The sequence below is a fragment of the Octopus bimaculoides genome, chromosome 17 (assembly GCF_001194135.2).
Source record: "Octopus bimaculoides isolate UCB-OBI-ISO-001 chromosome 17, ASM119413v2, whole genome shotgun sequence".
NCBI classification, from domain to species: domain Eukaryota; kingdom Metazoa; phylum Mollusca; class Cephalopoda; order Octopoda; family Octopodidae; genus Octopus; species Octopus bimaculoides.
The window spans coordinates 4,977,791-5,004,736 of record NC_068997.1 but is presented as its reverse complement, the minus strand read 5'-3'; the positions used below and the strand labels follow the sequence as shown (position 1 = coordinate 5,004,736).

At 35.1% G+C, this 26,946-nt stretch overlaps 2 protein-coding genes across 4 annotated transcripts in view; one reads left to right on the top strand and one right to left on the bottom strand.

Annotated features, from left to right (window-relative positions):
* Window positions 1-6,262, top strand: part of LOC106879633 (cytochrome c oxidase assembly factor 3, mitochondrial) — an 8,650-nt gene extending 2,388 nt beyond the window's left edge. Inside the window, exon 2 of the mRNA XM_014929295.2 lies at window positions 6,055-6,262. Within this exon, the coding sequence (XP_014784781.1) occupies window positions 6,055-6,146 (92 nt within the window). The 3' untranslated portion in view covers window positions 6,147-6,262. The remainder of the gene's footprint in view (window positions 1-6,054) is intronic.
* Window positions 6,263-22,977: 16,715 nt separating this feature from the next.
* The window catches only part of LOC106879625 (ERI1 exoribonuclease 2), a 14,577-nt gene continuing 10,608 nt past the window's right edge, over window positions 22,978-26,946 (bottom strand). For all 3 annotated transcript variants that reach the window (XM_052974045.1, XM_014929284.2, XM_014929286.2), the window contains one exon: window positions 22,978-24,773. In XM_052974045.1, the coding sequence (XP_052830005.1) occupies window positions 23,310-24,773 (1,464 nt within the window). In that variant the 3' untranslated portion in view covers window positions 22,978-23,309. The remainder of the gene's footprint in view (window positions 24,774-26,946) is intronic.

Below are 26,946 nucleotides of genomic sequence, written 5' to 3'. Positions count from 1 at the left end.
ACATACAAAAACTATCTTCCCAGTTAGCCTTCCTTTGATATTGCTGCACCTCTTATTTCTCCATAGCTTACACTGGGTACATCTTATGGAGTTTCTACATACACCTTTTCTACAGATTGAGCAGGGCCATCTACCTGAAGGGATTTGTGTTTTGTCTACCTTCCTACGTATTAAGACTTTGGTTTTAGCTAGGTTGACTCTAAGGCCCTTCAATTCTAATCCTTGCTTCCACACCTGAAACTTCTCCTCTAGTTCTGATAGTGACTCAGCAATTAGAGCAAAGTCATTGGCATAGAGGAGCTCCCAGGGGCATCCTGTCTTGAATTCCTGTTATTGCCTGGAGGACTATGATAAATATATGATATATATTTATATATAGATATAATGTATATGTTTACACACGCAGGTTGTCAAAAATTCCATCGATTGTGTAAAATTAACTGTTTTCGTTCAATTTATCTCTTGATTGCACTACTTTGTGCAAGAATTACTGTATTTAGATATTCTGTACATGTACTGACAGTGTAGGGTTTCAGTTTAAGGTAGACAACTCGTATGTGTAAAACAATCTTGAATAGACTTCACTATGCTGATGAGCTTCAGTAAGGTGAAAATAAGTCCATAGTTTTCCTTCCCTGTAAAAGACTCATCAGTTTCCTTTAGCCATGTTAATTTTGTGCAGTTGTAATTTGTGGAAATTATCCTCCTTTTTTCAAATTTCCCAACAATTGGCACTAGGCTGTTGTTTTCATTCTCTAATTCAGAGGCAAATTTCAGTTGCATGTACATCAATCAGACCATCAGCTTTTAACTGATTGGCTAATATCTCAGTATTTTCTTTAACAGGAATTCCTTAGTTTTTAGTTTTTGTATTTCATTTATAAGATTGTTGATGTGTACCCATGTGCTGAAACAAATTTTATTGTGTATTGGGGCGGTTATTATACCAATAATAAACACACACACTGGTGCAATTTCACTTTATTATTCATTAATTGGTTAGCTATAATTTAATCAACTATGAGGGTCAGTTGAAAAGTTCATAAGCTGACCAAGATGCTATCGTGGAATGTGGTAGAATAAGGTTTTAACATAGTCCCCTTTGTGGTCCACACACTTCTATCAGTGAAACAGTGCTTGGGTCCCATTGATGAAGAAACTTTCATGCTGTTAGTCAAACAAGTCATCAACAGCAAATATGATGTTATGATCACTGCACTATTAGTTCCCAGCTAAGTGGGATTTTTTTTTAATGTTGGGAAACAAATGATAGTCAGATGGGACCAAATCAGGAGAATAAAGACAGTGATCAATCAATTCAAAGCCACAGTTATGCACTGCAACTATTGAAACCAAGGACTTGTGTACTGAAGCATTGTCCTGATGAAATAAGACCCCTTTTGTCAGTTTTCCTGGGTGTGTGGTCTTGATAGCCTTTTGTAACTGCCTCAGCAAGTTGGCATAGTACTCTCCGTTGGTGGTATGGCCTTTTAGGAGATAGCCAATACGCACAATGTCTTTTGCATCTCAAAAAAGCTGATTTCATTACCTTCCCTGCAGATAAAACGACCTTGGCCTTCTTTGGAGCAGGTGAGGAGGGGTGTATTCACTGCATGGATTATCTCTTTGTCTCTGGCTCAAAGTGATGAAGCCAACACTCATCCTGGGTTAAGAAATGTTCAAGGAAACCAGCTGGATCTGCCTCATACAATGTCAGGTTTTCCTGAGATGTAATCAGCCTGGTGTGCTTTTGATCAGGTGTTAAAAGACGTGGCACCCACCAAGCAGAAACCTTCATCATGCCAAGTTCATTGTGCTGAATATTCTCAACACATTCACAGAATATGCTAAATGCATTGCCTATTTGATTTATAGTTTCTTGCCTTTCATCTATCACCATGTGGTGAACACAATCAATGTTTTCCTTGGTGGTGGGAGTTACAGGACGTCCAGACCTTGGGTTGTCTTTTAAGCTCTCCCTTCCCCTCCCAAATTCAGCTGTCGACTTTTGCACTGTTGATAAAGCTAGAGTGTCATCCCCTAATGTAGCAACCATGTCTGCAGAAGTGTTGTTGGGGCTAAACCCTTTTTGTGTAGGTACTTGATAACCACAATACCAAATTTTGTTGATTTTCAAGAGAAGTCACTTCTAGTTACTTTTGAAAGCTTTGAACAGTCAGTTGTCAGTTTAGCTGGAAAGAAACAAGAAAGTTATTGAGAGGAAGAGTTTGGAAATAATGCATGCAAGATTTCATAGCTCTAGCATCACTCATTCATATTCAACCTATGGACTTTTCAGCCCACCATTGTAATCAATTGTTTAATTAATCATTCAGTTAATTAGTCCAGCAGTTGTGTTTGCCTAAGTCCTTTTGTTGCCATTTGTGACTTCTTCAGTGACATGTCTTCTCATCTCCAGATTAACTTCAAGTCATTATGACCCTCCTGAGTCACAACTACAGTCTTTACTTTTAGCCTTCCGGTGTCACTTGTCATTTTCCTTCTCCTTGCAAAATGTGACAAGTTGTTTTTCTTTTCTCTCACACAACTGGTGTAAAGGCCATTTTTTGCCCTTTCCCTGTCAGGGCACTACAATTACTGTATTTAAAATTACAATATTTGCTCCTTCAATTCCAGAATACTTCTCATAATGCTCATCAAAAGGACCATTGGGTGTTTCCTTTTCCTTAAGATGTTGAGGATGATTTAGCTTCTAATAATTTCAGGTTGAATAACTGTGTAGATATACTATTATTGGCTTGTTCAGTCAAACCCCAGCCATATGTACAGCTCTGTCCTAACAGCATCACTTCTCAACCAATTTTAGACTACAGATATCCTAGGGAGTTGTTACAAAGCTTAAAGGGAGCAATGAGCAGTACACTAACTTTAAATTACTACCACTACCTATGCTACATAAGGGTATAGAGATTTGGGTTTCAAAAAACACTGGAAAATACTAATTTAGACAAACATTCAGGTACATTTTCAATATCTCACAACACTACCAGTCATCCACCTACAAAACATATCTCTCACTCCATTAAGACACTGTATTACTCCCCAGAACACCATTACAAAACTGTTCTAAATATACTATCTTTCTCATTAATTCCAGACAGCCTCAAAAAGCTCATACAAAAATAGTAGCATTTGTGTCAATAACCTTATCACACCCAAACATTGCTAGGGTACATAGCACAACAATAACAAATGCAGAAGTACAACTCTCATACTCTGAATGAACCCATGTTGCCTGTATCTGTTGTGGCTAACAGCCAAATCAACAGATATACAAAAGTAGAGAAGACGGTGGAGACAGCAACATACCTTGACTGCCACACTACACATACCAGCAAAGTCCAGTATGGTCCATAATTCAGCAGAGATATTGTATATCTAGAATGATGTAGCCATCAACGGACCAGCTAACTACCATAGGTCTACTTAGTCAAGATTACAAGCAACAATAATATTACTGGTGTTTTCACTCAAATAAACAGAAGCAAACAGCTGAAATGGGGTTTCTTTGAGGGGTCTCTGGAGTAACATTATTTGACAGGATGCATAGCTTGGAGATTAGGGAACCTCTCTGGGTCAAGCCACTACATATTGAGAGGTCATGGTTCTGACACTATGGACACGTTGATTAGAATGTCACAGGAAAGAATTGCAAGATGGATTCTTCAAGCCAACTGGCAGAAGACCTAGGTGTAGGTTAAGAACAAGATGATTGGATAATACCTATAGTCTCAGTTGGTTGCACTTGGGAATCCAGCCAGAAAATCTCAATGATAGTTGTTTCTAATAGGACCCTATGGAGGAGGAACTCAAGAACTCTCCATGACCTTCCTAGGAGAAGATGGATGAATGAATAGATGGAATAAGGTTCCTGGGTTATTCACAGACATTTGTTTCTTAAGGGAGTGAGAACTGGTCCTTGTACTGGGTCATAGGGGTGAAACATTGTCCTTACACTGATTGTTTTCTTTGGTGGTGGAGATTTGCTCAACATTGATTACATTTTATGCAGAGAGAGAAAAGTTTTCTCCCACTATATAGTTGAGGAATGCCAGAAATTCTTATATAGGCATTAAGATAGGAAATGATAGCATTACTTTGTTGTTGTTTAACCCTGGACCAGACCTGATCCTGAAGACTTGTGATCAAGGTATTCCAGTTATGACTATGTTCTTTATTTCAGACATACTGTATCTGAAGATATACTCAAATCACCTTCATGCCCTACTGTCTTAACCCTTTAGCACTTAAACCAGCCATATCCAACCAAAATATTCTACCCATTTTATGTTCAAAGTGGTCGTATCCAGCCTCTCACACCTATTCTACACTGTCTTTCTAAAAATAAACAATCACATCATCAGAATCTCAAAGCTACAAGACAAAGCATCATTAACTCAAAGCAATATGAATAAATAACCATTATATTTGACAAAGTAATCTGAATGCTAAAGGGTTAAAATGAAACAGTAAAGACAAATTCAGTTGTCCTAATACACTATCTCAGAGAAAGGTGGGATTCCTTACACATGGGTCTGTGTAAGGAATATTGACCTGGGGCTAAACAACAGTAAACCATGTGATAAGAGTGAAGCCTACTTATTAAGCCGATTGAGGTAAAGAATTCAATATATAGGCTTCTTTTAAGCGAAAACCAGAGTCCAAGAAAATTGGAGGTGAGGGTGGATGGGGTGCTGCGAGTGGTAAATTTATAGAATGAAGTTTGTTTTTTTTTTGCTTTTGTTTGTTTGATTACTTACCTGTGAAATGGTGGATAGTTTTGTTGATCATGTTTAACTCCAATGCTATGATCATAGGCATTTCAGCCATTCTCACTCCCTCTTTAATCAGGCATAGTGTCTCTCAGATTATATAATCGAATGCTTCCTTGTAAAAGAAGGTTCCCTCGTTGATGCTGTGCACACTTTGATGCTTCTTCTCTGCTCCTAACCACTCATCTGTGAAATAGGGAGTTGACCTTGTTCAGCCAGAAAAATTTAAATGCTTTGCTGAAACACAATGGCAAAACAGCAACAGTGAGATATGAAAATGATGATCCTAAAGCTCCAGTCAAGTATTGAAACCCTTCCTCCTCCTACAAAAAAAATTATAGACTAGTCATTGTTATAAATTGGTGTTATTAAATACTTTGCTGAAACAAAGGCAAAAAGCAACAGTGAGATCTGAACTGATGAACTTTATCATACAGCTGGTGTGTCTCAGCTATTTATTTATCCTTTCTTTAACAATAGCAGAACAGCAAACAATTATAGCTTGTAGGAATTAGTTCAAATCTTGTCTAAGTCAACTTTATCTTTTATACTTCTGGGGCTCCAGTCAAGTATTGAAACCTCTCCCCTTAGTGTTGTTATTATTTCTTACCCAGGTTGGTGGATTGGTTGAATCATTAAACTGTTAGAAAAATGCCTTAAAATACATTTTTCACCTAACATTTTGAGTTCAAATCTTGCTGATTATCAACCCTCCCAGAGTTGATAAAACAAATTACTGGTCAAGTCAGTCATATCAACTAACCCCATTCTCCCCAAAATTGCTGGCCTTGTGCCTAAATCAGAAACAGTTTTAATCCATGTTAGCATGGAAAAGAGGGAGTGAAATGAATGGAGGGTGGTGGTTAGCTGAGTTGGTAGAGTATTGGAAGAAGTATTTGTGGTTTTTCTTTCAGCTTTCTTCATTCTTGGTTCAAATCCCTCCTTAAGTCAACTTCACCTTTCATCCCTCTTGGGCTGCTGATATCAATTAAGTCCCTCCTCTCAAATTTGCTGGCCTTGTGATGGATTCACATGAGTTGTTAGATAGTCACACAAATTGCTTTGTGATATTTCTTCCAGCTCGTGTTCAGGGTTCAAATCCCACTGATGTCAACTTTGTCTTGTGTGTTTTTTTTTCAAGGTGAATAAAATAAAGTACCAGTTATGTACCTGGATTGATTTAACTAACCTCCTCTCCATAAAATTGCTAGCCTTGTGCCTCAGTCAGAAATAATAATTTTTTTGCCTTAACAAATTGAAGATATCTATTCCATGACAGCTGTACGCCAAGAGAAATTTCTCGATGAATTTGATGCGCTCCCAAATAGTCAGAAGAAAGAATCTGCTTCTTAGTAACAAGAGAAAAAAACAAATGAATTTTTATTATTTGTACAAATAGTGATTATCATTATTATTGTTTTCATTATGTTATTTTTAAAAAAACTGGAATTAAAACTTTAAATTATTTATTATGAATTATTTGAATTTTTTTGAAGGAGTGGTGTTTTGTTTTTTTTCTACAAGCACAGCTGTGTGGTTAAAAAGACCACTTTGAAGTTGCAGGTTTTGGGTTTGTGTCTTGCTATAACTCTAAGCAGGCTAATATCTTCTGAGTAAATTTCGTTGATGAAAACTGTATGGAAGCCCAGTATATTTGTGTGTGTATCTGTGTTTGTCTGTCAGTATCTTGTCTTTACATAACACTTTGACAACTTCTGTTAATTGTTTTACCTCCCTGTAACTCAGTGGTCTGGAAAATTAGTAATAAAATAAATACTCGGCTTAAAAAGTTAGTACTGAGGTTGATTTGACTGACTAAAGCCTTCAAGGTGCTGTCCCAACATGACCACTGTGTAATGACAGGAACCAGTAAAAAAAGTAATGGGAAAATTCTTTCATGTCACAAAACGTATTGTTTCAACTTCATTTTGCTGTTGAGCCAGCCTTAGTGGCTCATTCTACAGAAGAGATCCAGAAAATTATACACCAATTTGAATATGTGGCATTAGCGTCTGGCTTGTCAATACAGTACAGTCTTGTACCACCTAAACCCAGAGCTTAGGAACATAAACCTCTAACCATGATGATTGCAAATCAGCCACTGAACATGGTTAAAAAGTTCACATATTTGAGTTGTGTAATGTCTGATGACAACAGTCTGGACATGGAAGTGGATTATCACATATTGCTGGCTGGGATTGCTTTCAGGAAACTCAATGATCAATTGTAGAAACTACATGGCATAAAACTATAACAAAAACTGCAAAGTTAACAGCAGTAATACTATCCTGTCTGTTATATCCATCTGAGACTTATACACTGTATTGTTGACATTTCAAAAAGCTGATGAGGATCGAGTTGCATCAGCTATGATTTATAATAAATATTTCTTGGTGAGATGACATTTTCAACCAGGAGATCCTTTAGTATGTAAATATATCTAGTATTAAGTCTATCCTGCTGAAATTGCAGTTAAGTGAAAGATGTAAACTGCATGGAAGGACACTAGGGTTCCCAAGGCTATGTTCTACAGCAGTGGTTCTCAACTGGAGTCCATATAAGATTTTGTGCAATAAATTGGATATAATTCTACAATACACAAAATATTTTAGTGGTAAGCTTGCTTTCCAACCACATGGTTCCAGGTTCAGTCCCACTGTGTGGTACCTTGGGCAAGTGTCTTCTACTATAGCCTTGGGTCGACCAAAGCCTTGTGAGTGGATTTGGTAGATATAAGTGTGTCTATGTTTGTCCCACCACCACTACTTGACAACTGGTGTTTGAGTCCCTGTAACTTAGCTCAAAAAAAAGAAGTATTGGGGCTTATTCGTTCAACTAAAAATTCAAAGTAGTGCTCCAGTATGGCCACAGTTTTATGACTGAAACACGTAGTGCCTCGATTTGAAATTTGAATTTGTTATTTTTGGTAAGAGGCTCAGCGCCTCAACTTGTAAGGATGATTACAACTTTGGTAAGAGGTTCAATACCTCATTTAGTGTTGAGAAAAAGAGAACAATGTTTTGGGGAAGTAGCAATTGGCGGACATTGTCTGCTTCCCTCACCAACCATCTTTTCATTTTTTTCATTCCATTATCATTTGTGTCTTTGTCCAGCCCACAGCTACATCTTTGTAAGGCTGTATGGCCAATTTATGAAATAAAGTAGTGTCCTTCATATCCAATTTCTTGTAAAAACATAACTAACAATGGAGAAAAATTACCTTGCTGGGAAGCTGGTGTGGTCTGGTGACAGAATGGGCATCAGGCTGTAAAAAATCTGCCTCAACAAATTCTGTCTGCCCATGCAAGTGTGGAAAGCAAATATTAAAAGAATGATAAGTGATTAGATTCAAGCGTTTTTTTTTTGTTTTTTTTTTACAGAATATTTCATAGTTATAATTTCTTTTTGTATATTGTGAAAATGATTCCATCTTCAATATGAAAGCCTCAGCTGGCTTTATTTTATGGAATAAAAATTTGATTATTATTGTATAATTTACAAATGGTGTGGATTGAAAAAGGAGTATACCAAAGGGAGATAACTATGTAAGACCTCACTGGCGTCAATTTTGTATTATGTAAAACGTTATTCACTATTAAAGTTTTAGTGAAATACAATTAACTTTAATTTTTTATAAAATCCCATTATTCTTCTAAATTAAAAGAACCATTTATTTGCCTTGAATGAGCAGACCTATGATCAAAGACATTCCAACTATGATTGTTCAAGCTGTTTTTATATTTAAGACTACAATGTCCTGTGTATCCTATTTTTAAGAAGGGTGTGATTTCAGGGAGATTTAGCTGCTATTTCAAATAGATCGAATGATCATATAGAAGCTCCCTCATATGGTCTATTCCCATCTCAAGGAATATGGTACTTCCTATCATTTCAGTTAAAAATCATTAAGAAAGTTTTAAAGAATTAATATTTCATCTATTACAAAAGAATTGTTTCGAAAATGGTTAAATTCCTGAAAATTTGTAGGCAGTTCCAGCCCACAAATGAACTTGGAAAAATTGAAACATCATCAAAAGTGTTACTTTTGAGTTAATGTTGTTAGCTGCCTCAGGTTTAATCCTGATAAACTAAACCAATAAGCAAAGACAATTTTGCCATGACCATCTCTTCATTTTGTATGCCCAGACAGCATTATCCATAAAAAAAATCTGTAAATTTTTTTTTTTATAAGATAGTAAGTTATGATATTTTTGGCTGTTATTTCTAGCAAGCCAATTGATCGTGTAGCTCACTCTACTGTCACAGTTGTTCTTTAGCCCCAGGTTAGTCCTGAATAAGATTTCTTTCTCAAAAATATTCCAGCTCTGAGCTTCTATGTGGCTGCTCCAACTGTTAAATATTAGGTTGGCAACTAAGTTCTTGCCGATTTTTAAATTAAAATTTTTTTAAAGGTTTAATAAAAAATAACAACTAATTAATCAATAATGTATTCACCCTTGTTGTTTACAACATCTTTCCAACGTTCAACAAGATTTTTGATACCTTGTTGGTAGAAATCACCCGATTTCGACTTGAAAAATTGATCCAACCAAGCTCTCAATTCTGCATCAGGATTGAACGAAACTCCGCGCATAGCATTTGAAGGAGCTCGAAAGAGGTGGAAATTCATTGGTGCCAAATCAGGAGAGTATAGCAGGTGTGGCAGCACTTCCCAGCCATGCATTTGAATGGCTTCCTTGGTCATATTGGTGATATGAGGGCGGGCATTGTCGTGCATCAGAAGAACTCCATGCTGCTCATTAGGTCTTTTCTCCTGAATAGCTATGTTGAGTCATTCCATCTGTTGAACATAGAGTTCTGCGTGGACCGTTTGGTTCCATTCAAGCAATTTGTAATGGATAATCCCTTCCCAGTCCCACCATACGCACAACATCGTTTTACACGGATGAAGATCTTGTTTCCCTTGTTGTGACAAGAATTTTCATGCAAAAGTTGGTTTAATCACTCTTCATCGAACTCAACTGGACAGCCAGAATGAGGTGCGTCTTTGAGGTCAAAATTTCTATTTTTGAACTTGGCATACCAATCACAAGCGGTTCTTTCAGCTATGGCACCCTCTCCATACACAGCACAAATGTTGCAAACAGCTTTTGCGGCCTTAGAACCTTGATTAAAAACAAAAAGAAGGAGGTGTCGACAATGCTCGTTTTTCTTAACTTGACATTCCATTTTAATGATCTGAAAATAAACAAAAATTAACTAAAAGTAACTAGGAAAAAAAACTAAACAAAATGATTCAAAAATAGAATTCTTGAAAGTAATAAATTCCAAAATTTAAAAATGCAATAAATTCCAAAATTTAAAAATGCAATAAATTCCAAAATTTAAAAAAACGGTGGGAACTTAGTTACCAACCCAATATATCAATTAAATCGTCCTCAAATTACATTTTACAGTCATATTGAGAAAGAAAAAGGACATATTGTGTAATGTAGATACATTATGGCTGTGAAAATGGCACTGGAAGACTGGTGATCATAGGTCTGCTAGTTCAGAGCTGACATAGAGATACACAACAACATTAATGGAAAAATCAGAGTTTAACTCTTGGTGCTAACTCACCTGAAACTGCTTCTGGTTGTAAGATACCAACTTTGTGTTTTAAAGTGTTTTAAGTTAAAACCTTCTACCAAAGTTTCATGTTTATTCATGTTCCAAACACCAGTTTAATAATGACAAAGTTGTTTTATTAAATTTTTCATTGTTTTCAAAACTAATATGCTAACATAAGCATTAAAAACAAAACCAAGTAGGATTTAAAAATATTCATCTTTTTATTGACAAGATTCTCCATTATATAAATGACTTGATAGATATATGAAGAAAACTCAACCAAAAGGTACAAAAATACAAAGAGATACAAACTATTGTTATATAGAAAAATAAGTGAAATATAAATGTCTTGGGGTTTCAAACAATATCATCTAGTTTTGACTCACTTTTAAAATTCCATCAATTTATATGACATGGAAAGAAATTTGTTTGGGTAAAACGTTTAAAACACTTTTCAATTATTTATATGTATAGCTTTTTTTTTTATGATTAAAAAAATTGAAATTGGTTATTTATTTCTACAAGAAAAATTTGAATAGTATATCTTTTTAATATTTTTTTTTTTTTACAACAAATAATTAAAAATGAGAGAAGTGACAGTGAATCATTAGCTGCTTCTGAATTAATTTACTATGTGAACTGGGTTTTCTTTCTCTTGTTTGTGCAGCCTAACATTTGTGTGTAATTTACCATCTTTTTAAGTATCATACCTTACAGGAACCAATGAACATATCTTGACCCCTATAGAACTATATGTTCACCCTTTCTATGTTCAATTATCATCAACCCACACCAGCCTCCATCTCACCATCTCTTTTGGTACACATATAAGGTTATGAGCTATGAGCACACATGAGTGTATGAATGTATGTGTATTGTGTGTGTGTGTGTGTATATATATATATATATATATATATATATATATATATATATATATGAAGAGTGTAGGCTTGAAACGTTAAATACTTTTTCACTTCCCAAGCGTTATACTAATACATCTGTTTGTTGTCTACACCACCTGTCTTCGTCTTTTATTTTTATTTTTGTGAATTCTCCCTATGTGTGTGTGTGTGTGTATGTATATGTATGTATGAATGTATGTATGTATATATATGCATATACACACACAAATGTATATAGAGAGTGAAGGCACACAGAGAAGTGATTAGGCAACTGAATTTATGATTGTCAGCTCATAGGTTCAGTTTTCAGACTAGGTAGTACATTGTATCCTTAAGCAAAGCACTTCATTTCACATTGCTCCAGTCCACTCAGCTGAAAATGAGTTATGTCTGCAGCAGAGTGGCACCTCAAACAATTAACCTCAACATTTCTGAAATGTAAGATGACAACAGTTCTTGATAGCAACAACATACTTGATGGGAATGATATATATACATATATTATCATCATTTAACATCCATTGTCCATGCTGGCTTGGGTTGGATGGTTTGACCAGGACTGGCAAGCTGAAGGGCTGTACCAGACCCCAGTCTGATTTGGCATGGTTTCTATGGCTGGATGCCCTTCCTGACGCCAACCACTATATATATATATATATATAGATAGATAGATATATGTGTCTGTGGTGATTAGTGTGTGTATATATATGTATGTATATGTTGTTTATACATTATGTAGATGTTCTGTTAGACAGACCCATCATGTCATGTCAACAGGATATAATCAGGATTTTGATACTGACATTCCAACATAAACATTCTAAATCATTGGTACCAAACATTGATGATACAGTATTTAATGATTTGATTTAATCAAGCTTATTTGGTGCCCATCACAAAAAGAAAAAGAAAAAAACAGAAAAAAATGCAGTTTTGTTGTTTAGTCCAGGTCAACTCTGATCAAATAAACTTATGACCCAAGGTGTTCTACCTTTTGTCTTATCAAAAGATAATTTATTTCTGAAGACATTAGGATATAATTTGAAGCTGACCTGGCTGATGATGAGGATGATGAAAAATTACAAAGTGTCTTATAAGAATGGCAGCTAAAGTTTATAACACAAACTGGAATGTTTCAAAATTTAATAATAAAAATATAATTTTGCTTCACAAAAGAATTTAGTATATTATTAATGTTTGTAATTATCTTAATTAGAATAGTAAAAAAATAAAAACAAAAATTATTTTAAATTAAATTAAAATATTTCTAATGTAAAAATGTCATCATTTAGGTAATGTCAATGAATATGATTTCAATGTCATCAGAACCATATTTGAGGTAAGATTTGGAGGATAGAAAAAAGAAGAGAAAGAAGCTACATTATAAAAGCTGGTTACTTTTGATGGATTGATTGCAATACCTGGTCTCAATTCCATTTATGAAACTTGTCAGTAGAATTCTTTTAGTGCAGGGTACATAGTATGGGTGTGTGTGTGTGTGTGTATATATATATATGGGTGTGTGTGTGTGTGTGTGTGTGTGAATAAGACATATATAAATAAATATATATATCTCATCAGTGGATCATAAATCCCCAAAAGAAGCCCACTCTAAAGGACAGAGCAGTAATCTATATACATATATATATATATATATATATATATATATATATATATATATATATATATATATATATATATATATATTCTATAGCTTTATCTACTTTGAGTTCTACTGCTAAAACAATTATTTTGTATCGTTTGATGTTTCTAATAAAAATTCTTATAACTATACACACATTATTTCTTTGACGCTAAGTCATTACTCTATCATTGCTACAAATTGAATGAAGTCTCAGGTTTAATGAATTATATATACATATGTATAAATAGGCTACTTTTCCTGTGTTTATATGTGTGTATATACACACGCTTGAATGTATATAGATACGTATTGTTCATGAAGAAGGGAATAGGGGAAGGTCTTCTCTTTCTCTCTGTCCTAATTCCACAAGAGATTCATCTTATTCAACATAAGGTACAGTACTCCAGATTAACAGTGCCGCAATCAGAAGCAACAAAATAGTAGTACATATTAATCCACCAAGGGCTACTCCATAGGCATAGGTGCCACACAATGCTGCCTTCCTGTATTTACACCTGTGGTAATATGCTCGGGATTTTTCTGAGAACAAAAAGAAAAGACAACTTTAGCAAACATTTATATTTTATCCATAATAAGTATTATTTTAATACAATGGCTTTTCTTCTGAGCCTGACTAGCTATGTGGTGCGTAATGCTTAATTTTGCAAAAGGGCTGTGCTCTCAACGTTCTTCCCCAATGTCTGTCGTATATTTAAAATACATTCCCAAATATCGTTCTATTCCTTCGATGCCATTTCATGAATCTACAACTCCCTTGCTCTTTCTAAGTCAACAGCTAAGTTATTATTACTACTACTCTTTTACTTGTTTCAGTTATTTGACTGTGGCCATGCTGGAGCACCACCTTTAATCAAGCAAATCGACCCCAGGACTTATTCTTTGTAAGCCTAGTACTTATTCTATCAGTCACTTTTGCCGAACTGCTAAGTTACAGGGATGTGAACACACCAAAATCGGTTGTCAAGCGATGTTGGGGGGACAAACACACACAAACATACATATATATATACATTTATACGATGGGCTTCTTTCAGTTTCTGTCTACCAAATCCACTCACAAGGCTTTGGTCGGCCCGAGGCTATAGTAGAAGACACTTGCCCAAGGTGCCTGAATCTAGAATTCCCCCATTTTCAATATTTAGTTGCCAAGGCCACATGTAATTTCATTTCATTTCAATTTCAGCGGAACCCCTCACATTGCTTATGTGATAAATTTAACGATTAAAATGTACAAGTATATTAATTTAGTATTAATATTTTAATGATAAGAATAATTGTTATTAAATACTATGGCTTTCTTCTGAGCCCGACTAGCCATGTGGTGTGTAAAGCTTAGTTTGCAAAAGGGCTGTGCTTAACGTCCATTTTGCACACCCATTATGCCCACTGTCCCTCCCGCACCACCATTTTAATTGATACATTAACATTTTCACCTGGCAACTCATACATCTCATGTGCTGTGTATGTGAATACATATTTTGAGTATACCCTCATGTCCTCATACACATGCCCTGGTGAGTATCATATACAGTTAAAGGTACCTCATATATGAATATTTAGACATATAATACTTAAACTGCTCTATGTAACTACCCTATTCTCATACCCACTTGTTGGCTCTTGCTCTAGATGTTGGATGAGGTGGGGGAAACTGCCATTCATTGTAATTCACAGAATAAGGTCAGTAACAAAGCTCTATGCAAGCTGGCAGGCGTCTTGGCAGATCTTCATGTCAGGTGATAACAACATTTCCACAACTACCTTACCACCACCACTCCCAAGTACTCAATCTCAGGGCTGCTACCATCAATGTTGACCCAATGAAAGGAAGGAGTGGAGAGATTGTTGAAATGTCAGAGTGATGCCATTTTGCAGACCACTTCAAAGACAAAAGACAGACTTTGTTATTGTGGCTGGTGACTTCAATGAACATGTTGGACAGCACTCCCCATGGATTCCAGGGAGTGCATGGGGGCTATAGTTTTGGATCTAGAAATGAGGAGGGAACAAGACTGCTGGAGTTCTGTGATGCAAATGATCTCATGATCTGCAACGCTAACTTCAAAAAAACCAGCTGTCCACCTAATCACTTATCAGTCTGGTGAGCACATAAGGCAGATTGACTACCTCCTCACCAGACAAAGAGATAGATGAGTGCTTAAAAATGCAAAGTCTTTCCCAGGTGAAGAGTGTCAACCCAACATAGGCTACTAGTCAGTGACTTCAGAATTAGAGCTAGAAAGACTCAGATAAATAAACCAATCTGGAAAAGAAGACTATGGAAGCTCAAAGACCCAGCAAACAGATAAAAATTTAGAGATTTACTAATGGAAGCTTCTGACGAAAGAGAAGCAGAGTTGGGGGACATATAGCTTAGAGGACAACTGGAATTTCCTGCGGGACAATCTACTGAGGGTTACGGACGAAATCTGTGGTTGGTGCAAAGTCCCAGCTAGAATAAGGGTGACATGGTGGTGGAGCAAGGAGGTTGACAGTGTTATAAAAGCAAAAAACAGGCCTGGAAAATGGAGCGAGCAGAGAATTATATCAGGTAGCAAAAGGGGCAGCTAGGTGTCAGGTATACATAGCAAAAAGAGTAGCCGAAGGTAAGAGATTTGCAAATGTTCTACAGCATGAGGATCAGAGGCATGAGGTGTTCAGGATTGCAAAGCAGTGTATCAGAGAAAATAGAGATGTGGTAGGTAAGAAATGTGTGCAAATGGATAATGGTATGCTTGCATGTGGTGACTCAGAGAAGAAAGATGCATGGAAGTGTCACTATAAAAGGTTACTAAATGTGGAAAATGAATGGGAGAAGGAGAATTTACCAAATATTGAACCAATTGAGGGAACAGCCATCAGAGTTGATAGCAGCATAATAGATAAGGCAATTAAGGACATGAAGTGATTCCTGGGCCATCAGGAATCACTGCCAAGATGATTAAAATTTCTGGTGGCATAAGATACAGGTTAGTCACCCATATAGTTAATCAGGGTGTAGTAGCATTATAGTTAGCTGCTACTAGAGTCAAGGTGATGCCTTACCCTGCTGGATCCTGTCAAACTGTCCAACCCATGCCAGCATGGAACATGGGTGTTAAATGATGATGATGACAGAAACATGCACACACACACATCTATTCTAGCAAATTTCACTCACAAAGCATTAACGAACAGAAGGTTATGGCAGAGAAACTACATGGTTGCAAAACAGCTTCATCACTACACAGATATTCCTGCATTCATTGTTATCAGAATTTTATTTGTAGAGAGAATGTGGTAGAGATGAGCAAAGAAAGCAGTGGGTGTTGTTTTAGATCCCTTCCCCCATTTCTAGAAGGTGTGAAGTAAATCTTTAATATAACTTACCTGATAGCAATATTGCAAATATACCAAAGAGTGGATTGCAGAAAATGGAGCAGATCGAGAAACCTAAATAGTCAGGTGGCTTCTTATGAGGGTCTGGTGTTTCAGTCAGAATTGGTAAGACATAGGAAGAATGTATAGTGTACACTGAGTGGAGGCTGTGCCGACTACCAGTAGTAGCCACACTCAATTGAGAAGACCAATTTTTGCGGTCCATCTCATATTCACCAGCCTCAATGGCTTTGGATGAACTTTTGTCAGAATACATCTCCAGAAGTTCTGTGAGTTTTCAGGTGATGTTCAAAGTTTATCTGAAATTAGAGAGAAATATCTGGGTGAAACTAAGAATGTTTTGTTCTTTCATTTTAAATTACAATTTAACCAACAAAGTGTAATGTGCAGCAGTAGTCATGGCAAGGAAGGTGGATCCTAAGTTATAATGTCATAGTGTTGTTTTTGTAGCTCTAGGTCAGCTCTCATGCAGCACGCCTAGTATCAATGGTATTCCAACCATTACAGTTCCATCATTATTTATTTTAGTCTACATGACAAAATGTGCCTTACCATTTTTTACTTAAAACAGGAGAGTATGATATGAGAAAGGTGAACCTTAAAGTTGTTCACAAGAAGTTAAACCCAAAGTCGTGAGCAGGAGTCAAACCCTTAAATTGTGACCAGAAAGTTAGATCCTAAAATCGTGGATAGGAAGTTAGACACTAATGTTGAGACCAGGATACAAACCTTAAAATCGTGACTAAATAGGCAGAAGTTAGACCCTAAGGTCTTAATTTTAACGGAAAATTTACGAAAATAAAACCCCCAGAACTATAATATTTACAAACATGGCCCATCCCACCAGTCAGGTTTTAGTATAAAATCCTTCCTTCTCAAACTTAAATTCTGTTTTGGAGCCAAATGTGGTCACTGGAACACACAGAAATAATCTAATCTCTCTCAAATTGCCCCTCACATTCAGAAACCAAACAAGTATTTTAAAAAGAAATAACACATTGGACAAACCTAAATATATTCGAGAAAACCCTTTACGTGTCAGACATAGCAACCAAATCTAAATCATACCACCCCTTAGTCCACCAAAATAATAATAATGATTCAAGCTATGGAAAACCGTTTATCCACACATTCCATCTCAATAGTTTCAAAGTCAAGGTCCAACTAGAAATAAGGAAACAATATATCATGTAAACAAAAGCAACCAAACGACTCAAAGATTATAATTAAATATTTAAAACGAGAGTTTTAAGTTTCATTTACTTTCTTATACAAGACGTAATTTAATTATAAATTGCATTTCTTCAAAATTCAAGATAAACTGGATTGTGTTAGAGGATCGTATTATATACATTGTTTCAAATGTCACCATTTTCTTCAGGGGTATATATATTTAAAATAAAAGATCATTATATTCTATAGCCATTTAATGACTGGTCTCCTTATTCTTGGGAATAAATAGTTTCACATATTCTTCTTTAATATATATCTCATATATTCTTCTTTAATATATAATCTCATATATTCTTTAATTGTAGAAGTAAAAGGAAGCAGACATCATCTAAACAACAACAATATTGTGTGTGTACTGGTAAACAATTCTGAAGTATATATAAATAGAGGGAAGTGCAACTCTGAATCAAAACTTTTTTGTCTGAGTTTAAAAGTTCTTCATTAAGGTTAGAGAGACGATACGTTAACCAAGAACTAATGAAAAAGCAACAAGTTGGCCTGGAGAGCAGACGCATTGTAAAATTCATGCCTTTTCAAACACCATTGACATAAATAACAATAATAATAATTATGACAATAATTTCTAAGATAGGCACAAAACCTGAGCAATTCTAGTACTCGAGTAGGGTTATATCACATCAACCACAAAAGGATGAAATGGCTCAGTCGACTTCATTGGGTTTTGAACTCAGAATCTAAAAGCAACATAACTAGGGGAATGCATTTTATACGATGCTCTTCCAATTCTACAAATTCACTACAATAATTACTTTCCACAATGGAGAAAGAGTAAGGCTAGATTAACTTAAATATATTACTGGTACTCATTAGTTGCTCCTTCAGTAAACCATGATTATTTCTAAAACCTAGCCATTTTTTATCGTTTTGCTTAGAAGACGAAGAATTAATAATTGTATTTCTTTAATAAGGAAATAAAAAGGAGATCAAACAAGAAATCGGCTGACTGACAAATACAAGGTACCCCCACCTCACCGAAAAATGGAGCCCAACTCCATTCTTTACTAATGAGAAAACGAATTACAGTTTGCATATATATATTTTATCTTTCTTTACCATGGTTTAAACAGTCTAAAACTATGTCAATTTTTCATAAGCATAACAATTTGTCTTTTCACCCCATCTTTTACAATTCTTGCAGATCCCCTCCAAATATGAGAAACACACTTTCTGAATAAAAATAACATTACTAACAGGTGGATATATTAAGTAAATCGGAAGTGCGTATGTGTATGTATGCGTATATGTAACTTTCACTGAGCACAAATTTTATAAATTTGATGATTTGTTTCTCACTATTGAGTCACTCCTTTAGTTAATGTTACGTTATTATTCTTAAACTTGCTTAAATTTTAACCCCAATCATATATATATATATATATATATATATATATATATATATATATATATACACACGTATGTGTATATATATGTGTGTGTGTGTAAGAGGGGGGATAAAAGAAATGTTTGGGTTAAAAATTTAAAAGTTAACGAGAAATTGTATGTTTTAACTATTTTATTTAAAATAGAGTGTCAAAATTCAAGCCATAGAAATTTAAATATATAAAAATATAGTTATATGAACGATGTATACTATTTAAAGTTAAGATATAGCTCTCTCTCTCTCTCTATATATATATATATATATATAAAATGTATGTGTTCATATATCATTAAACACATGTTGAGTAAACATTAATAGGACTATATTAAATTATATTCCTTACCTTGCGAGGGAAAATAATTAGAACAAAAGTTAAGTTTAATCAATTAATGAGAGGTTCAACTAAACATTCCAACCGTTCAAGTACACACCTGGGCGCATGCGTACAAGCCACAGGTGTGGTCTTAACTATTTTATTATCTGTCATCAAAGGTAGACAGGAATAAGATAAAAAGGCAGGCCAGTGAAGTTGCCTCTCACGCGGTCAATCGATCTATTAGAAATAGCAGCCAAATTTCCTTTACGTAGCACTCAACTATCTTAAAAAGGGAAGGCTGAATCAGATAACGTGGACCTAGATACACTGTCTTTGAATAATTGACGGAATGATCAGTCTTGGAATGATTTTGATCATACGCTCAACACTAACCTGGGTTAAACAAAACAATCTGGAAGATTGCATGACTAAGAGTAGCACTCGAGTTTTGGCCACAAAACTTAAACAAGGTCAGCTCTCGCTCAAAATAACAGATTCGTTATATTATTAAGCAAATGAAAAGTAGCCCAATGGGTAACAGAAATGATATTATTACTTTTTCTTCAGAAATTATTATAATCATTGTTAATGAACAGTTTTAATATCATGACTTAATTTCAATTTTAACGAAATTGTCGATCTTGTGTGTGCGTGTGTTCGTTTGTTTTAGGTTCGTTTTCCCATGCTGGTATGGGTTAGTTGATACATCGAGATGTTGTATCTCTTCCCTTGTTTCAAGTCAGAGATCACTTATTCCACATGGTATCGAAGACACTGAGTGCTCAGCAGTGGCGGCTCGTATATAGGTACTGCGGAACTGCAGCACTCCCTATTTCCACTCGTTATTATTGACAGCATTCAATATAATGAGTCCTTTTCTCTTTAATACTTTCTTTATACATGTATGTTATATAATCCTTAAGCTTAATGTCAGTAGTTATCCCCTAGCTTATGAAAAAAATCCTTGTATAGAACTTTGCGCTTCACAGTTTCAGCAATGCGGTGTTTGGCTGTTGTGTGCATGCTCACATGTCCGAGATAGGAGGCTTCATGTTAGGGAGAGACAGCACTGTCGTTCATGCAGTGTCAGTGAAAGGTAGTGTTTCTTTTTGATTCCACGTGTGTTGTGCTTAAAAACGTGTTTATATTCTTGAATGTGATAAAGTGGAGAAGTAGATCATTTATCCTGCTCCTAGCTTCAGTGTTGCTGCCAGGATTTGAAAGATAGGGCAGATTTCTCCCCCCCCCCTCCTTTATTTTGTGATTTAGGGGTAATTTTTGAAAAACAAGAGGGAATTCGTTGAAGTGTTCAGTGAACAAATTAAGCACACAACCCTGCAGTGGCTAAAACGCGAACTGATCAAGTTTATGTATAAATATTCTTTTTATATGTTTGTTTCCTTTTACACAATATTAAAACAACGGCTAAAAATTTTCTGAAGCAGCACCCCAACTAATTTTATCTATGAGCCACCACTTGTGCTCAGACTTTGTTGAGAGGAGACACTATGAACAACACTGACCACCTTACTTTCGTACAAGTGGCTGCAGATGTGAACTAACATACTAACACACACATACATATGTATACACACACACACATCTTGGGCAAGTGTCTTCTGCTACAGTGCTGGGATGACCAGAGCCTTGTGAGTGGATTTGGAAGACAGAAACTGAAAGAAGCCCATTGTGTGCATAATAGTTATAAATGAGTGTCACTGTCATGAAAGCAATATCCCTCATCCCCAATCTTCCATGAAAACATGTCTGGTCATGGGAAATATCACCTTGCAAATAGATCAATGTTGATCACAGGAATGGTCTAATGGTCATAGAAAATCTGCCTCAACAAATTCCATCCAACCTATGTGAACAAGGAAAAATGGATGTTAAGACAATGATGATGATGATGATGATATATATTCACCATGCCAAACCACTGAAATCTACAAGTTTTTTTCTCTCTATTTTCTCTTATTCATTTCTGTTGAAGAGCATAGGCTCAAAACGTAAAAGACTTTTTCATTTTCCTGAGTGTCAAACTAATACACTTACTTGTTCATACATCTGTCATTGTCTTTGTTTTTCTATAAATTTCAACTTTATATATATATAAATCTTCTTTCAGTTTCTATTTACCAAATCTACTCACAAGGTTTTGCTCAGTGCAAGACTGTAGTAGAAGACACTCATGGTGCTGTGTAATGGGCTTGAACCCAAAACCATGTGGTTGGGAAGTGAACTTTTCAAACTCATAGCCATACCTTTGTATATCATCATTGCCATCATTTAGCATGTTTTCATTGCTGGCGTAAATTGGACAGTTTCTGAGGATCTGACCCTTTTCGCAGTCTTGTTAAAAGTCACTATTGCTGTTGCTTTTATATTTTTTTGTTCTTCTTGATGTAGTGAACAGTAAATTTATTGCTGCCATAATGGCAGCTTACATCTGCATAGCTTCTCTCTTCCTTAAGCATGTCAAGGAGTTTCATCTTCTCTGCTATAGTAAGTATCTTCCTCTGGTACTTGGGTTCACTGCTAGAAGCCCTACAAGATGCAGAATGTTTGGGTGACATCGTAGGGCTTGAAATAAATTCACAATTTTACACACAAATGCAAAACAACACCACACACTTGCCTCCCATGTTTTGTTTTCCATACAGTACATGTGATTCTTTGTTTACTCCTCTACGGTACACTACATACTTTATTTTAATATATTTTAATTAATGTGTTATACATTGCAGTACTGTTCTGTATTTTCATTTATTAATTTTTAGGCGTGAAAAATCGATTATTTCTGTAGTAAAATAAGCAATGTAAAAAAATATAAATATCTATCAGCCACAGAAACCAGTGATATACTGAGGAGCCTGCAATATAAATTTACATATATTAGCCAGAAAAATCTGTGATGTACTGAGAGCGCAATAGATGAACCAGATGGTGAGTGATTACTGTACACACATTCCAGTGTACAAATGGAAGGCAAAAAAGTTTAATACACAGAGAAGACTTTATTTATTCAGCAATTATGATGTACTCTGTTGTTAGACTGAGTTTCTCCCTTGTCAGTTTCTTTCAGGTAACAATGAGACAATATATGCATGTGTGTGTATGTGTCTGTGTGTGTATACATACATATATATATATATATATATATATATATATATATTAAAAACGTAAAAATATAAACAGACCACAAAGGATTCCGCGGTACACGTGTTTCAAGTTTCATAGTCGTTGCATCATTATATGGGTATATAATTGATAGGCAGGATGGTATAAAGCTATCTTCAGTCGCAAATATATTCTTTCCCAAGTACTATATCACAAAGAAGTCACCAAGAAAAAAGTAAGAGAGAGAAACACGAGAGATAAAAAGTGGGAGTCCACCTGGTATTGTTCATTGTAATATCCATTGTAATATCTTTATCCTTTAAGTTGATATATTTACATAAAAGTTCATTGGTATTCCGAAATCTGTCCATATTGTGCCACAATTCAGGGTAGAGTGAATGCTAAATAAACAATACTAGCTTATATGAGCTAGAAGGAGAGGGTCCAAAAAAAAAAAAAGAAGTTGGAGGTTAAAACAATATTAAAAAAATACACAAATATTAATACAAAAATAATACAGTTCTATATTTAAGAGATGAGGAATTATTTACATTAGACGGATATTTGTCCTCATCTTGTTTGTTGTTAACACAACGTTTCGGCTGATATACCCTCCAGCCTTCGTCAGGTGTCTTGGGGAAATTTCGAACCTGGGTTCTCATTCCTAACGATGTTACTAATATTATATTATTATTATTAATCAGGTCGGAATCTTGAACAATGAATAAATATATTATTTATAGAGAGATACATTATTATTGTAGATACAAAGAGGTTAAGTGAGAGAAAATTTTAAAAAATTAAAATAAAATGCATTAATATTAAACACATACACATAGTGTATATCTGAGTGAAAACCAGTAGCAGACATGATGCTTTAAAAAATATATGTCCATCCCCACCCCCACTCCCACATGGTGACAGTTTATTTGTAGGGAATAAGCTGACATGGTCGTATTGTCTGTTTTCTGAACTTAGGTGTTTGTGATGTCTCACCAGTGGAAAGATTGGCAGTTTTAGCAAATGAAAGATTTCGTGTAGTCGAGGACATGTTGAGAGAATGGTTGGAAATAGAGGAAGACGAAAATGGTGAAGAACAAAATGAAGAATGGAGAGATACTGGTGATTCCCACTGGAAATAATTACATGGTTCAACTGAGTTCCCTCTTTTGCTTTTATTTTTCGATCTTGTCTTCAAGGGGCAAGTGTAAAAATGCCTTCCCATATTGGGGCCTGGCTTTTGGCAGAGGCGCAACATTGAGCGGCAACCACATTTACATAAAGGTGGAGTGGCTTTCATTGATTTACTGAATGAACAGTCTTTATTTACATTTGGTGTGATATTTCTTGAACTTCTATTCAATGATGTATCACATACATTAGAAATTACTGTCATATTGGTGATTTCTTTAATGGCAAAATTTGTGAAATTTTTATTTGAATATTTGAAATTTAGTGGTGTCTTGAAAGGTGTGATTGAAGTTAAGTTGAAGCATGAAGAATTTGCTTTTGTTTGTAATTTGACTTCTTGATTATTTGAGGAGTGTTCTCGTGAATTATTTGTCCTTTTGTTAATATTTTTGCAATTTTCTGGAACTTTAGAAGAATTCCAGTCTAGTTTTGAATTGTTCAAATCAATATAAACGTGAAAGTTTTTGCTTTTTTCCGAGAAACATGATGAATATTTTATTCCAGTAAATCCATTTGAGGAAGAGCTAGATGCTCCATCATTTAAGGAAGTATTAGATGCAACACTCTTTGAAGAAGAGCTTGAAACTTTAACAGTTGAGGTAGAGTCGGATGTCACAGCAGATGAAAAGCTAGATGTTCCACTCTTTGTGGAAGAACTTGATGCCCCATCATTTAAGGAAGTGCGAGATGCCACAACAGTTGAGGTAAAACCATTACTTTTATTGAGACCTAAATTGCTTCTGCCAAGACTAGCATTACTTTTGTCGGAACCTGGATTTCTTTTGGTGAGATCTATATATTTTCCATATGATCCAGTTCCTGAAGATGATAAGTTATTTATGAAAGATTCTGCAGGAACAGTTGAGACATGCTTAGTAAATTCCTGAAATTGGGCTCTGGGTGTGTTAAATTGAGGCTTGTTCTGATGTAAAGTATTAACTAAAACTACATTGTGAAACTTATCCAAAGAAGCTTCCATAATAGGCAAAGGCTGTTTAAAAACATCATTTTTGCTGTTGCTATTATTACAATTGTTGTTGTTGTTGTTGTTATTATTATTATTATTATTATTATTATTATTATTACCACCACCACCAGAGACCTTAGTTTGTGCAGTATGCAATGTGACAGTCTTTTGCTTTTCTTTGGTTACAGTAAAACTGTTGATATTTTTATTTAGCGCTGAGGACTTTGGGTTCTGAAATGGTAAAAGACAATAGTTATAAATCAAAACAAGTCATACATGAAACAATATTTCTAGCAGTAGATATTTTCTGATAAATTAGACTCCAAGTCCAGGAACCATAAATGATATATTCATCCCAATATAGACATACATACTAATAAACACACTAACATTAATACATACACCAATGATAATGTTAAAACCAATATTAATACAAATACATACTAAAATGTTTCAAATTTTGGCACAAGGCCAGCAATTTTATGGAGGTGGGCAAGTCAATTACATTGACTCCTATATACTTGACTAATGCTTTATTGACCACGGTAGAATTTGAACTCAAAGCAGAGTCAGAAGAACTGCGGCTAAGCATTTTACTCAATGTGCTAATGATTCAGCTAGCTTGCTGCCTTCATATATACTAATATTAATACCAATATTTACATTAATATTAATACATCATCATTAACATCCGTTTTCCAATACAGACATACAATATGCAGTTGATACATTTCACTTGCAATATTTTCTTCATCTTCTAGCACAAGAGATACTAGCCTATATATCTCCATCTATATATTTTATATATATATATATATATATATGATAGAAAATGGAATGAACAACATTCTTTATTTAAAATCACAATTGTTGCGACACGTTTTTACACCTTTAGTACATTGGTGATGTTTTGTGTAATCATTATCATACATCCAAGGTGTAAAATGCACCTCCTCAGGTGATTGTCTAAAATAAGTTCTTTGTTAGATCCTCATCATTTCACAAAAGCTAATATCGTAGAGTGAAATGACGAAAGGATCTAATGAAGAAGTTATTTAAACAATCACCTGAGGAGGCATATTTTACACCTTGAATGTATGATAATGATTACACACCTCGTCAATGTACTAAAGGTGTAAAAATATGTTGAAACAATTGTAGTGATTTTAAATAAAGAATATCGTTTATCCCATTTTGTATCATTTATCTATTAATATAAATTCTATGGAATTCCTGATGCATATCAAGTAGCAGGAGCATTGTATAGCATTCTGCAAGGTTTTTTACCTGGATTTTATTTAACTATGTATGTGTGTGTAGGGAAGAGAGAGAGAGAGAGAGAGAGAGAGAGAAAGAGAAAGAGAGAGAGAGAAAGAGAGAGAGAGATAGAGAGAGAAAGAGAACAAACAGATTGACTGGCTGAAATATAGTATAAAGGAAACCAATGACAGTCTTCGGTGAGACAAACATCACTGTACATAATTGTTTTGTTCACATCAGTACAGTATCATACATTAGGGGAGAGGACAGAGTCAAATAAATTAAACTCAGCATATTACTGGTACTTATTGGGGCTTTCCTCTGCCAGAATATGAAAGAAACACAACACCACAAAGAAAAGGTTTCAACAGCTGCCACTGCCATCGCCTCCACTAGATATTTTTCTGGTGAACCAGTTGTGATGTCTGTTGTTTTTTCCCCAATCAATTTTAAGCAAACATCAAAATACACTTAAAATGAGTTAGCTACTGATCATAAACAAACTCCTGACCTAACACAATGTCCAATAATTCATTTGTGATTAACAAAAGGCCCCACAATATTTGCTTTTGTCTTTGTTTACCCCCCTCTCTCTCTCTCTCTCTTTTTTAATGATCCCTTACTCATACTTACCAAAAAAATATAATAAAGGGTTTGTTTAGTTTTACTTTAGCATGAGAGCCAATTTGTTTTATATATACATATAATATGGCTGCCTTTAAATGTTCCAACTGAAGAGGGCATTTGTTATCTCAGTGCCCTGGTTTTCACATGACCTCCATTCTAACAGGAAAATGAATCACAAAATGTTATTTAGACAAATGGAATTGTTTCATGAAATGCAAAAACCACACACAAAAAAGTCAATATTTCTTTATTGAGAATATTTTCTTGTTTTCTCTCAAGTTAACACAGACTAGAAATAGGACAATTTCAGGTGAGTGATCATCATCATCATCATCATCATCATCGTTTAACGTCCGCTTTCCATGCTAGCATGGGTTGGACGATTTGACTGAGGACTGGTGAAACCGGATGGCAACACCAGGCTCCAGTCTGATATGGCAGAGTTTCTACAGCTGGATGCCCTTCCTAACGCCAACCACTCAGAGAGTGTAGTGGGTGCTTTTACGTGTCACCCGCA